This window comes from Paralichthys olivaceus, chromosome 10 (assembly GCF_024713975.1).
Source record: "Paralichthys olivaceus isolate ysfri-2021 chromosome 10, ASM2471397v2, whole genome shotgun sequence".
NCBI classification, from domain to species: Eukaryota; Metazoa; Chordata; class Actinopteri; order Pleuronectiformes; family Paralichthyidae; genus Paralichthys; species Paralichthys olivaceus.
The window spans coordinates 1,310,001-1,323,886 of record NC_091102.1 but is presented as its reverse complement, the minus strand read 5'-3'; the positions used below and the strand labels follow the sequence as shown (position 1 = coordinate 1,323,886).

General features: G+C 44.7%; 1 protein-coding gene across 1 annotated transcript in view; it reads right to left on the bottom strand.

The window, feature by feature from the left end:
• Positions 1-13,886, bottom strand: part of kdm6a (lysine (K)-specific demethylase 6A) — a 29,120-nt gene that overhangs the window by 13,211 nt on the left and 2,023 nt on the right. Inside the window, exons 3-8 of the mRNA XM_069533324.1 lie at positions 12,034-12,142; positions 11,777-11,826; positions 8,443-8,501; positions 4,904-5,024; positions 1,538-1,592; positions 1,090-1,124 (exon numbers count right to left, since the gene is read on the bottom strand). Coding sequence (XP_069389425.1) covers positions 1,090-1,124; positions 1,538-1,592; positions 4,904-5,024; positions 8,443-8,501; positions 11,777-11,826; positions 12,034-12,142 — 429 coding nt within the window. The remainder of the gene's footprint in view (positions 1-1,089; positions 1,125-1,537; positions 1,593-4,903; positions 5,025-8,442; positions 8,502-11,776; positions 11,827-12,033; positions 12,143-13,886) is intronic.

The window sequence follows — 13,886 nt, the reverse complement described above, 5'->3', positions numbered from 1 at the left end:
TGTGTGTGTGTGTGTGTGTGTGTGTGTGTCCACTGCAGCAAACACTGTTTTTTGGGGAAACCTGAGCTGCCTGGTCTAAGGTGAGCCCACTGTTTGTTTTAACTTGGCGACCTTATTGACCTCCAGTCTGAAATAGTACGTAAGGTGTGTCCTTGTGAGTGTGTGTGTCCTTGTGAGTGTGTGTGTCCTTGTGAGTGTGTGTGTGAGTGTGTGTGAGTGCAGACTTGGGCAGTAATCAGATAAAATTACTTTTCAAATGAGGTGAATCTTACAATAAAACGCCTCACTTCAATCCTCTCACTAACTGATTTTGTCGACACACCTGTCAGAGCGGTGCGTGCTGCAGTAACTCACTTCTCTGTGCACAGCTAGCGTCGGCTGCTAGCTCACAGTGGTGAATTATCCATCTCCAGTCTGTGTGAGGCGTAGTGTTCACTTTTGGTTTTAGAGGAAAATGTGCATTTGTTTAAGTCAAATTTTAGTTTATTCGATTTTTGTGGGACATCTGTAAACTGTAGTTAGAGAAATATCCTGGGCAGCATTTCTACAATGCACACACACTGCTCACACATAATTCGCTAACACACACTGTTAACGATTTCTTATCAGCTCAAGTCTTCTCACCACCCCCATCAAACACACACACAGAGACAGTCTGGCATTGGACTTCCTGTCTACACACAATAAAGACACCTCGGGTTACGCGCTGACACTTGGGACATATAAATGACAGAGGGTCTGAGTGGTTCCTTCCTGTTACGACTAATGATTGTCATGAAGCCGAAGCAGAGCCAGACAACAACCACTGACAACACGGATCATCTGTTTGACTCAGCTTAAGATTCACAGCAGAAGAAGAAGAAGAAGAAGAAGAAATTATCCGACGGCCGTGTTTTATCTTCACACTACAGTTTTGAGTTGAATGACGACTTTGCTTTCTCACATGCGGCCCCTCAGTCATAGTGTGCGAGAGCAGGGCTCCAGCACTCCGAGTCAAAATGACCCTGAAGCCGAGTTTAAGGTAAAATAGTTGAACTAAGTTGCATTAAGAGAAACCTTCACATTTAATAAGAAAAGACGGCTGCTTACCTGGATCTCATACAAGTGAGCAATGTGAAACTGAACTGTGGAGAAAAGAGCAGAGGAAAGAAGAATTTGTTTTTTTCTTGTCGTAATAAAATCAGTGATATTACAGATTCATTCAGATGAAGACTGCGAACAGTATGGAGGACAGATGGGAGGGGGACATTTTCCCCTGCGTGTACAAGTAATCTGAAATCACAGTGTGTACGTGCTCGCTCTCTCTCTCTCTCTCTCTCCCTCGCTCTCCTTCTGCTGTCTCCTAGGCAACCCCAGTCTTGGGCAGAGTCAGCAGGGAAATGGAAGCAGAGAGGAAAAATTACTCTGTAGAAATATTCCTGTGCCCTTTCAATATGTGCTTTCTGCCGCTGCATCAAATCTAATGTCGCGTCGTGCGGCGCCACACGGCTGGTTACTTTCCATGTGGCCCTGTGGTCGTTACAGCGGGACGACTTACTTTCAGCTTTGGACAAAGTGCAGAGATCGGAGTCGATCAACGCCAGCTGAAAATGCTGCAGAGAAGAGGAGAAGAACTTCATTAGAAAGGGAAATACATTAAAAAAAACATGCACAAGTGAGAATTATCAGGTTAAAGATACAAACAGTGATTTATAGGATGAATATATTTAATTCCTCTGGGTAATGACGGGTCTCAGATGATAAAGTAAGAAATTACTCAAAAGTCTTGATGCTTCTAAAAAAAACTGTGAAAGCAGAAATCCGCTTTGTACTAAAAAAGCCTGGACAGAGCCACAGCACGCCGTGAGTGAACCCTGGTGACCGTAACTTGAGAGACACATTGATAGCTGAGGGGAGGGGGGGGGGTGTTGAACCATAGATATAGTCTCACTCAACTTGCTCCAGCCTCCCCTCCTTCCTGCTGTCCAACCAGAGGACAAAGGCACTGAAATGAGACGCTGACAACTGGTTTTATTAACAGTGTCCCGTCCTGTCACATGAACTTCAGACTGGGCTGCAGAGTAAGGCAGATGTGTACATGGCTGCCAAGGCGTGGCACATAACCAACTTCATCGATATCTCCAGAAACCCAACTGACCAGCCCGTGAAGACGTCACACAGCAGCACAGACGCCTCTCTGGGGTTCCTCCTCCACCCTCAGGGCTCCCATACAACTCAACTTCCCTCATGTGTAAGCAACCCTTACTTTGACCCTACGCTTGATTGAATGCAGGCGTGCTGTCGTGCATATCACACATCAGCACATGGAGGCTGCCTGAGCTGAGTGAAAACAGTTAAACTCAAGGTGTCGGATCCTGTAAATGTGTTAAGGGAGCACTCATGCACCATAAGCAGCTTCAGGGCTCCCAGCTGTGAAGCTGCACCGTGACCTGACCGCGCTCTGGTTTGGGTTTTTTAAAATAAAATAAAAAATAAAAAAGGCTCCACCGCTGCTTTTTATTAGGGTCAGTAAAACATCCTGGACCTTCTGAAACCAGGAACTGCCCACGTGAGATCTACACACAGTGAGGGAACAGACTGTGCTGCCGGTGCTGCCGTACTCCACCAGTCAACTGGAGTGGATTTTTTTTTTTCCCAGAGGGAAAACGCTGTAACCTTAAAGGCAAACACCAGATAACTGCAATCTAGGGCAGCGGCAGCCACACACACACATTCAGTCAGATAAAAATCAAGAACCGTCCAGCTGGAGCTTTCTCAGCTTCACCCAAGGCCAGTGGGAGCGTCACACACTTGCACGTGCACACACACACACAGGACCCTTTTTTAGAATAAAGTCCCTCCTAGGCAGAGCTATGTCACAGAACACACACACAGAATAGCGTTACCTATATCGCTGGCAGATCACACTCCTGTTGGAACACTGCTGCATCCTCCTGTAGATCTCTCCCTCGGTCTCCTCTATCCTTCCCTCTTTCACACTTGCTCTAGCAGCAGGCAGATAATGCAGCAGGATTGTCAGCTTGGCATTCCACCTCCCTTCCCATGTCTCGCCTCTCTCTCTCTCTCCCTCTCTGCTATCTTTCTTACTCTCTCTCCACACTGCTCCCCCTCTTCTATCCTGGTGTCACTGATTACTATTCAGCAGACGGCTGCAGTGGAGAGTGCAGAGAGATGACACACAATACCTCAAAGCTGGAACAGGCAGGCTCAGACACCCCCCCTCCCCTCCCCACCTTCGTTCTATCTCACCTCCTTCCTCGGCTCAAAGCTCCTCTCTATGGCTACAGACAGTCGGCTTATCACCTTCCTGATGCACACTGCATAAATATGAAGGCTCTGATCTAATTTCTCCTCCTCTCATTGGCTAAATTTGCAGCCAATGGTTGGATTAAGTTATCCTGAGTATCGTGTTTACAGTCCCACAGGTGTAAATAGATAAAAATCAGATGCAGTAATATGATAATTTGTGGCGGCTGATTCCTAATTAGGTTACAGTTTATTCTTAGAATACTTCGTTAGCATCACTTCACAGCTCAGTCTCCGCCTCAACCTTCATAAATGGTTATAAACTGCATTTACATGCAGGTTTTTAAGATGTCAGGGCGAAGTGTAATCATGTCACATTCACGCACACACACACACTCACGATGCAGAATCAGGAGCAGGTTCAAAGTGTTGCTCAAGGAATCTTTGACACACTTTTTGTGGGATCAAACCAGGAAGCACGATCACAAGACGATAATAACCAAGATACAAGCTGCATAGAAAAAAAGTCTAGCTTCTCATCCTCTAGCATTTTATAACAATTTCCTGTTTCCCCTCTCGCGTTTCTCTCTTCTACCTTTATCCAATCTCCTCTCCTGTGAACGTGCACCCACCCCTCCCTGTAGATAAGTGGGGCAGTCGAGTGTGTGTGTGTGTGTGTGTGTGTGTCGGCAATGAGCCAGGACTAAGAGGGAGGGGTGCATCCAAGACTGAGTGAGGACGTGCAGCACGTGCAGCCGACTTCAGCTCAATACTGAACCATCTCTATCATCAACAGACACAGTTGTATATCCAGCTCATCTTCTCACACAGACACACAAACAGACACAAGCCCCGTCCATATAGATCTCTCTAAATAGTAGGGAGAAAAACATTTCCAAAACCAAACCCCCCCCCCAAACAAAGAACATCTAAATAGACAGAACTTGAATTAAGAGAACAAACCATTTTTTACATCAAATTAATAAAGGTTAATGCAGCGAGCTCGGTTAATTGATATTTACCCGTCAGGCTCTAAATACTGTCTCTAGAGAACCTAAATCATTCAGTTTCCAAACATAGCATGTGAGTTTAAATGTAAAATAAAATCCCTCCATAATGAGCTCACTGCGTTAACACCCACAGAACAAACCCTGTGACACAACGTCTGCAGCAGGACAAAGCCCAGGATCAGATAGCAGTCTGTCCCTACAGGGGACCAGGACTCTCAGAACAATGGATCCATAGGCTGCAGTCAGAGAGCTCGTCGTCACTCTCTGGACGTGTGCGGCTCACAGGTGTCAGGAGAGGGTTTAACTCAGAGACGAGACAGACGATCCACCAGCCTTTGTTAGTCTGAGGATGAAGGAGCTACTCTCTTTTTGACGACACATCAGCAGAACAATGCAGAGCGGAAGGAACGTAAAACGATTCTCCTGCGTTACCGTTGTGATCGTTCACTGGACGACCACAAAGTTGATGAATGAATAAAGGAGAATATATCATCAGTCTTTGTCTGCGGGACAATCAGAATAAAAATGTGGTTCTGTGAGTGGAATCCGTTTTATATGAACTGCTTCCAGCTCCTGTTTGACCGAAGCCCAAATAAATAAATAAATAAATACATGTATTAAATCACTATCACAGTATTTAGATTTACCTTTAAGCTCGACTCGTAGTCTGTGTTGACTTTAAACATGAGTCCCAGCCTCAGATGAATCTCTTTCGCTCTGGAGAAGCTGGGGTCAATGTAGAGCACCTCCTGGAACGCCTTGATCGCCCTGGAAAAAAATAAATCAAACAGAGACCCAGTGAGTTCAACACAAATGATCCACCTCGTTACAACAGTGTCGTTCTCTCGCCTCGTTCCACCGCAACAACAATCACTGGTGGTTTCACAAACTCTTATATCAAATGACTCAACACTGATAATATGGTGATAACTCTCTGTATGACTGTGGCCACCTGTGCAATCCAGACAAAAAATATTCAAAACAGAAATTGCAGTTAGGTGGTTTGAGATAAGAGTTTTCTTTGTTGCCATGGTAGAGCATGAAAACACAACAAGCTCATTTTCTTTTGTCAGTTTTATCGAAATATATTAATATCACATTTTATGCGTTGAATCCTGCATCAGATTTATGATCTGACTAACGAGGACACACGAGAGGACGCGACAGATCATCGAGGATCCTCTGGAACAAGTCACACGAGACCTTTGAAATAAAACGTGTAAATGTTGCTTTGTTTGGGGGAAATTCTGGATTTTTGACATCAACCCTCAACTGAGAAGATGATGGATGCCACCAAAGTCTAATTGTGTCGCCACAGTGTCGTGACAGACGTTTTCAGACATGACATGCGGCTAAAACGAGAATTAGCCGCAGAGTTTACCGCAGTTTTCCTTTCACACATGCAGAACACAGCAGTAACAAATCCTCTGCATTATTCAGGCGAGACGTTTAGCCGCCGGGTGCAGCAGTCAGAGACAGGAAGTGACGTATTAACTCCGCTGCACTGATCACGTGATCAGACAGGACAAACTCTCTTGAAACATTGACCAGTGTTTTCCACGTGTTTCACCACGAGACGTTTCCTTTTGGTTTTGTGTTCTTTTTATTTTAGTGTCTGTCACGTGTTTGAACCCCCCCCCCCCCCCCTCACAGGCTGTGTGTTCACACATGTATGTCTGAAAGCAGCTAATGGTACAAACTTGTTTTGTGGCACTGAGGCAAAGAGCAATCCACGTGGTGCTACTGTTAATCAACAATGCAAATCTAATTTATTATGTTGCAATGACAAGTGTTCGGATCATCATAAAAACATGTGGCGGGCCGCCGTGGGAATAGTTTCACAACTGCAGTGAATTATGTGAAAGTGCTGAAATGGTGCTTTTTGTGTTAGCAGTGAATTTTCTACTGTTCGAAAAACAAACTACTCTACGGAGACAAGAGCAGATTACAACAAACACAAGTTTCCAATTGAAGTCACTCACTGTGTAGCTATGACAACAGCATGAAGCGCTTCTTCTGTGCGAGAAGGCAGAGCACTGAGCTCACTACTGACAGCGTGCACACACACACACATCGCACACACACACTGAACCCATTGCCCCCTTTCCCTCCTACTCATCTCCCTCCCTCTTGTATCTGGTCCCTCCCCCCTTTCCTCCCTCGCTGGCAGGATCCACAGTCAGCGCTTGGAGAGCTCAGCTTTTCCACACAACAGGCTGTGACACAGCGTATAACAATGATGGACGACGCTCATCTTTAGAAACGGGCAGGAAGACAACTGCACGTTTCTCTGAATGAGGCAGAAAACACAGTGCGTCTTCTTCATATTGATTCCGTTTGATGTTCTACATCTATTATCGTCTCAGATTTTGTCGATGACCATCGCGCAGACGGGACAGTCGGCCCAGTGTCTCCCTGAGCGAGCACCGCCTCATCCCTGTGAAGTAACGTTCACCATTTGACAGCTCAGCATTGCTCTGGGCTTTGGGCTCAGGGTGACGTAATCCATCCTCGAGAGCCCAACATGACACCCTCCCTTCCCCCACTGTCACATTCCTTCGGGCCGCGGAGATGGGGACACACAAACTTGGCAGAGCAGCGACAGTGGAATCTTTCAGGGACGTGGGTGAAGTAGAGGGGGCAGCGCTCGGCCAATATGAAGAGAAAGGCCACCGCGGTTCACCAGAGGTAAAGAGGCTCTGTAAGGAAGCAGCGTGAACTGCCAGATACACCTGCCACTGCAGGAGCGGACGTCTTCACTGAGCTGAGAGATGATCAGTGAACCTTAAGCTGCAGAACAGAGTTCCAGCTACAATATCCAAACATGCACTTATCAGCTTTCATCCATGTCTAATCTCTATTAAGGGATTGTGCTTGTGAATATATAGAATATGTGGACACGATTCTGGGGCTGGAGGCATTTCCTTTAGTTTGAGAGCAGGCTGTGGATGCCCGCAGGTAAACAGTCGTGTGGGGAGCATGAGAAGCTGAACACATTGACTATCAGCTTTTTAATTAATCTGAATTCACGTGTAGATAGCTTGATAGCTGAGTAGGGGTGGGAATCTCTAGGGAACTCATGATTGGATCCAGAGGGCTACGATCCAAAGATAAAATAATTATCGATGCGTCGATGATTTTTATTTCTTAAAATAATCTAGTTAGACTATAATAATAATATACGGCCGGAGGGCTCAGACAGCTGATTGATGAAACAGCTGCATTTTAAAGAACGTCTGCTTCATTTTTATCAGCAGCTACAAAATCTGAGGTGGACTGTGAAGGTAACACTTTGCTTTTAACACGCACGTCTAGCAAAATGTACACACTGGTGAAAATCATCACACCCGCTGTATTTTGTTATTGGCACTACAAGAAAAAAAGGCTGATGGTGATGTTCTGCTCCTCATGAGAGAGAGAGATGCTCATTGGACTTGAAGTCCAACACCAGCTAATAAATCTTTATGATTAAAACACAGTATCCAGGAGAAACACAACTGGTCGTCTCAACAGAGGAGGCTGACGTGACCTGGACAAACATCACAGATACATCAATAAAAATACTGGAGCTTGACAGAGAAACCTTCCCCACAAACATATTTAAATTCCTGCCACCGGTTAAGATTTGGTGCTAACGGACACAGCATCAGACAGAGACCTTCGCTGCCCCGAGCCTGGGGCAGACACCCAGGGAGCCATGCAGCTCCACAGTCCACTTTCAGTGTTCAGTCTGGGTCTTTTCAGAAAGCGGAATCAACAGATAGCACCAGGACAAATGCTACAGCTGGAAATCTAGAAAGCTGTCTTTTTTTTATCTGCACAGCTCTAGATAATTTTCATCTGCAGTGGATCTCAAGAGAATGTACAAGATTCAAAAGCACCCACTGCACTCCGTGGTGCAACACCAAATTCAATTCTCAAGATTTCCATATGTCGAAACCAGAAAGGAACATTTTGGGATTAACACAGAATCGTTCACGAGTCAAGGTGGACAGTACCTGTTCTGAACTAGGCCAGAGGTATTCTGGAGCCAGCTCTGCACTGAACACAGATGAAATGTCTCATGTTCTCATGATACTGAAGGTAAGAAAGTGAGTTTGTATTCACCGAAATGTCGAAGCTGTTATGTCTAACTGTCAGACGCCGTGTGTGTGTAATGAAAAAGATTGTTTCAGAAAGCACTTACCACTGAGAAGCGTTGAAATGGAAGTAAACCATTCCGAGGCCGTATAAAAAGGCAGCATTCTGGGAAAACAGAAACAAGCGTTAAAGATTACAAACAGCAACTCAAACGTGCTTGAAGAGGGTTTTATGCTGTGTCAGCATTTGCATATAATGACAATGCCATGATAATAAAGGAGTTCCCTGGAGTCCAGGAACCGATCCTAACCAAACACTTCAGAACGTATAAGCTGCAAAGGCAGACATTATGGTCACTGCAGGAAATGTGACAGATCTTAAAATAATAAGAGATATGAGCATAACTCTGAATTACATAATGGTGTTGAAGACTGACTAGTCGCTAAGACAGCATCTCAGTCAATCACTACAAAAAGGACTGTCGCCTTATGCTTTCAAAATCACTGACTATGAGCGTGCCTGAGATAAAACCTGCGCTGTAACAGTTTTAAATCGTAGACGCAGTTAAACCTAATTCGATTTTTCAAGCTTCCTATGTTCACTTTGAATCGACTGTCCCAGATAACACATGTCACACATTTTAAAAAGATTAGAGTTGACACGTCGACTCACTGAACTTGAATCAATATATTTTAATCGATGACCACACCAGTCTGGCCCTGGCCAATAAAAGCTCTGCTGTTGGGCTCTAAGAGACGTCTGCCCCACGACATCATCTGGCAGAGACTGGGAGCTCGCACCCTCCCTTCACGGTGGAGATCTGTAAAACCGAGGATCCCCGCGCTGTCACATCTGATCACAGTCGAGCTCTTAGCGCCTCCGTTTAACGGCCATTCCAAACAGCGACACGTCAAATCAAAGGGGCCTTTTCATCCCCACTGACAGCGTGGAGAGGGCAGGCTGGACACGGTCAAACAGCTGATTGGACAATTTAAAGCCCAGGCCATGAGCGGGAACTCAGGGCAATCCAGAATAATACTGAAATACGGTAACGTTCACCGTGTTCTATTACGTTCCCGTAAAAGGTGCTGGAGACGGAACACTCAGTGAAAAGAGGGTGGGTACTGGACGTAACAGTCATCGGGTGGAAACAAACACTGCTCCACATGAACGAACACGATGCTCTGCAGCCGGGCGACAGATAAATAAACTGTTGGCTCAAATTAAAAGGTGGTGATATGTTAATAATGTGTTGACAACGTGTTTCTTGAGCCCAGAACAGAACAAAACAACAGACCAATAAGAAAATGTTGATTTTCTTTGAATAACGACTACACACTTGTTGAACTTCATGCTAGAGGTGTAAAGATGAGGTCTAAACATCAAGGACATAGACTGTGTGATTGCATCAGTCTTTCAGTCCCACACTGTGCACGATGGGTCCAATAATAATCTTTGTGGTAAATCAACGAAAACACTCGTGTGTTTTGAAAATCTAGAACAACTAACCAAGCTTCGGTCTGAGAGCTGGCAAGTCAATGCATTAAAAAAACTAGAATGGCCTGTGGTTAAGCCCACGCCTCTGCCAAGGCCCAACCGTCCCCTGAAATGTACACTAACTACGTGCACACAGAGGGTTAAAGTGGCCGGATCTTCAGTATGGAACAGATCTGATTGTTTAGGGACAGTGTGAACAGCACAGATCACATGCAATCTGATCTTTCATATCAGATTTGGGCCATTTTCAAATGTGGTTCTTAATTAGACAAAGATATGATGTTTTTGAAATGCAACCTCAGTCTGAACGGACATTGAGGTTTCAGACCTCATAAGTAATTGGGGCGACACATCTGTACAAGCAGAACTTTAGGGCTTGTGTTTGAAAGCATATCAAAACGCCTACATCAGGACCATGACCAGCTCAGACCGGAGTCTAATACTGTCCACATTTTAAAAGATAACGTGAAGAGCTTCATAAAACACAAGTGAGGCAATTGCGTAATGTTGAAATCCTATGTAACAATAATCACTAGAAAGACAAAAAACATTTTTTGGGTGCGCACCAAAATGTAAAGGGTTCTTCCCCAACTCACACCACATCCTTCCACCCAGTTTGTTGAAAATCTGTTCGACCGTTTCTGTGTAATCGTGCAAAACATCGAGGAGGAGATTGTGAAGCCGATTCACAGCCACAAAGAAGAGATAACATCAAATGCCGAATTCTGCAAAGTAAAGATACAACTGCTTCTTTTAGCAACAGCATTATGCTCTAATGTTTGTGTTCCGCTGCTCTTCATACTTGATTCTGAATGATGTTTGGAAATGCCGGTTGTGACTACAGTCAGAATGTGGGATTACTTTCTACGTTGGCAGTCTATGGGCGTGTCATAATTTAGGATCCAGTTCTGGATCGACCAGCAATGATTTTGAACAGTTTGTCTCTCAACTGTCAACCGTCGCCTGTGACACCTCAGAATTGGTGAAACACACGCAGGACAGATCTTCTAGGTCACATTGTTACTCTTCAGTTCAAAAGACAAAATGTTGACCACATGCAGAAATTCACAGGTTAACGTGTGAGCGTCCGTTATACATGTGACCATTTTAAGGAAGTCATTTTGAATCATGTTTGTTGCTTAGGACTCTCACCTCTGGCAGGAAACAATTGATTCTTTTGCCAAAATGCTTGACTGACATGTAATTTGCTTTTTAACGTTTGCTTTTCTAGCTAACCTGCAATCAAGTCCGCAACCTTATGAGCAACTGCAAAATATGGAAACTCTGCTTTGACCACAGCCTGACAGATCTATGACCAACTGTCAGACATTCCTTGGAGCCCATGCACGCTGCTCTATTAGCATTTATCACCATTTTGCTCGTCATGCAGTGACCTTACATGCACCGAAGAGTTCTTCACGTGTCACAGAGATCACATACATGGAGCTGAATAACCAGCCAACAGGGTTGTGATGTGTGCAGCTCGCTCTCTCTTAGTCATCGTTCAACAGAACATTACAGTTGACTCCACTCTGCATTGGAGGTGTTTTCTATTGTTTGGCTTAATACATAGACAAGAACACTGGATTTGGATTTAAACTATAAGGTTTCAGTGGTGGGTTTCAGTTTTACAGTGTCTGATCATGTTCACAGTCATAGAGCTGCATCAAAACATTCCAACGTGTCCCAGTTTCAGGGGAAATGCGGCAGAAGAAAGAGAAGCAGGCTGAAAGCTAAAGGCCTCTGAAAAAAGGAAGAAATGACGACAGCTGCAGAGCAGATCTAACAGAGTTTAGACAAAATACTGCAGCCTGTGCTCTGCAAACATGCAGAACTATGTGGACCCAACAGCAGACCACACAAACAACAATTTACAACGCTGGAAAGAACAGAAGGTCCTTAAGAGCAAAGTGTTCCACGTGTGTACTGTTTTGCAAACTCACCTTCCAGTAGTCTGACTGTAAACTGAAGTACCTCTGGTATGCAGATAATGCTGCGTAAACGAATATTGTACAGAAGGAGAGACAGAGGGAGGGAATGATTAGTGACAATGTTAAAAACTCAACATAATCAATTCATCTAAACTGTGTCACTTCCTGTGAGTCCTCCAGGTCTCAACTGATCCCGAGACACGTTTCCATGAGAGGAAGAGGAGGACGAACAGTAAGAGGCAGGAAGATTCACACACTGAGACTCTCACCTTTCTGATAATCCTCCAGCAGGAGGTTGAAGTGGCCCAGCTGACAGAAAATGTCAGGGTCCACTTTCCCCTCTGCTTTCAGGATGAGGGCATCATAGCAGCTAACAGCCTGAAAGAGAAATCGAAAACAGTGAAGGTTTGAGCCGCAGCGACAGCAGCACTGAAGAATACTGAGCCTGACGGTTTGTATATCCTGTGCATGTTACAGAAAAACACCATGTCACAAACAGCCAGTCTAATTACAACCTGACCTTAATGCTGAGGCTGTTTATGTTTATAAGAGGTGCTGATCAGATACCGCTGACCGATGAGCCACCAAGCCACGGGGGACGTTTTGCATAGTACCAGCTGTACGCCCAAATATGGAGCTTGTCAGTCAGTATTTAAACAACGGCTAAACAAATTACTCTTGATGGCCGGTGAGGAGGAATGATTAGTGTGTCTGCGTGTGCACACTCATATGTGCAACAAAGCAATTATGTTGGACGCAATGTGTCATTGTGGAGAAACAATTTCAGCTCATAAAAAGGGTAATTTGCTCTTTTTATAGAACATCACCTTCACTGATGTTTTCTGAGCTTTACGCACACAAATTTAAAATGGCTACGAGTTCAGGTTTTGTCGGTTTTGTCACGAATCTGAATCAAAGAAGTGGGTGAAACACTTTTCAATATTACGTTCTTGCAAAAGTCACTAAGCCAGACTTGTTTAGTTTTTGTAGCATTGAGGTTGTTATGTCTGTAACACGGCATGCGACGCAGGTATTTAGAACTACAAAAGAAGATTAGGATCTCTCTAACACGTGGGGCCTGCAACACTGCCACATTCAGTTATCTGGTTACCGCAGTCAGCAACATTCATATGATAATATATACTTTATATTTGTGTCTTGTTTTGAGGAAGCAAGTAGCTTCTGATGTCCTGGATCACACTGATCTCCATGGAGCACAGGAAGCGTTCAAGTTACACACTCAGGTATAAACTGAAGCTGTTTTCAGACATGAACACCAGAGAATGTCCTCACAATGGGGTCCAGGGTTTTCCTTTCACCCATAGACAAAGCAGCAGGAGTTCACGACCACACAGACATCATTCAGGTGAGGGGTGGCGCAGCAGACAGAGGCAGGATGTAGCGTTCTGCTGCGGAGACCTCGTGTTTTGTTTACGGCACCCATCTCCAAAAACTCTCTGCGTGTGATGCTCCACTTCCACAAAACATATTTGCATTCTGTTGTTTTTCATGACGGTTGCGTGTTGTAGACGCCATCGACACATCGAATCCTCCAGAGAATCTCCTGATGTTTACTCACAGCCTCATTTGAACATTAGCTGGAGTTTTTAACATTACACATGCAGCCCCTGTGGATAATGTCAGGAGATTATTCAGAGTTCAGTGCATGTCCGAAAGCAGCTTCGGTCGTGTTGTAAGTGAGCCAATGTATAAGATCATAGATGTGTTAAAATTTAACATTGTGCATTATTACATTATATTGCATCGTTTAGTGTTGGACGGCCGACTGTTCTCATTTAAAGGGTCAGCGTATTCAAATAAGTACATAGAATGAGCTTTGTGCTGATTTAAATCCAAAGAGCTAATTCCACTGTAACTTTGAGAGCTGCTGTGTGCGACGAGGAGTCTCAACATTCAGTCACAATACGATTCCACCTCACCACCATGGTCTCCCCCTCTCCCCATGACGGAGAGCATCTGTGTTCATGTTCACAACAAAGAATCACTCTCACATACATGTTTCCTCGACATTAAACACATGCACGCACAAATCATGCATTGCCGCTCACACCAAGCTCAGGCCCGGCAGAGCGGCCTGCACAAGACACTTCCATGTGCATCT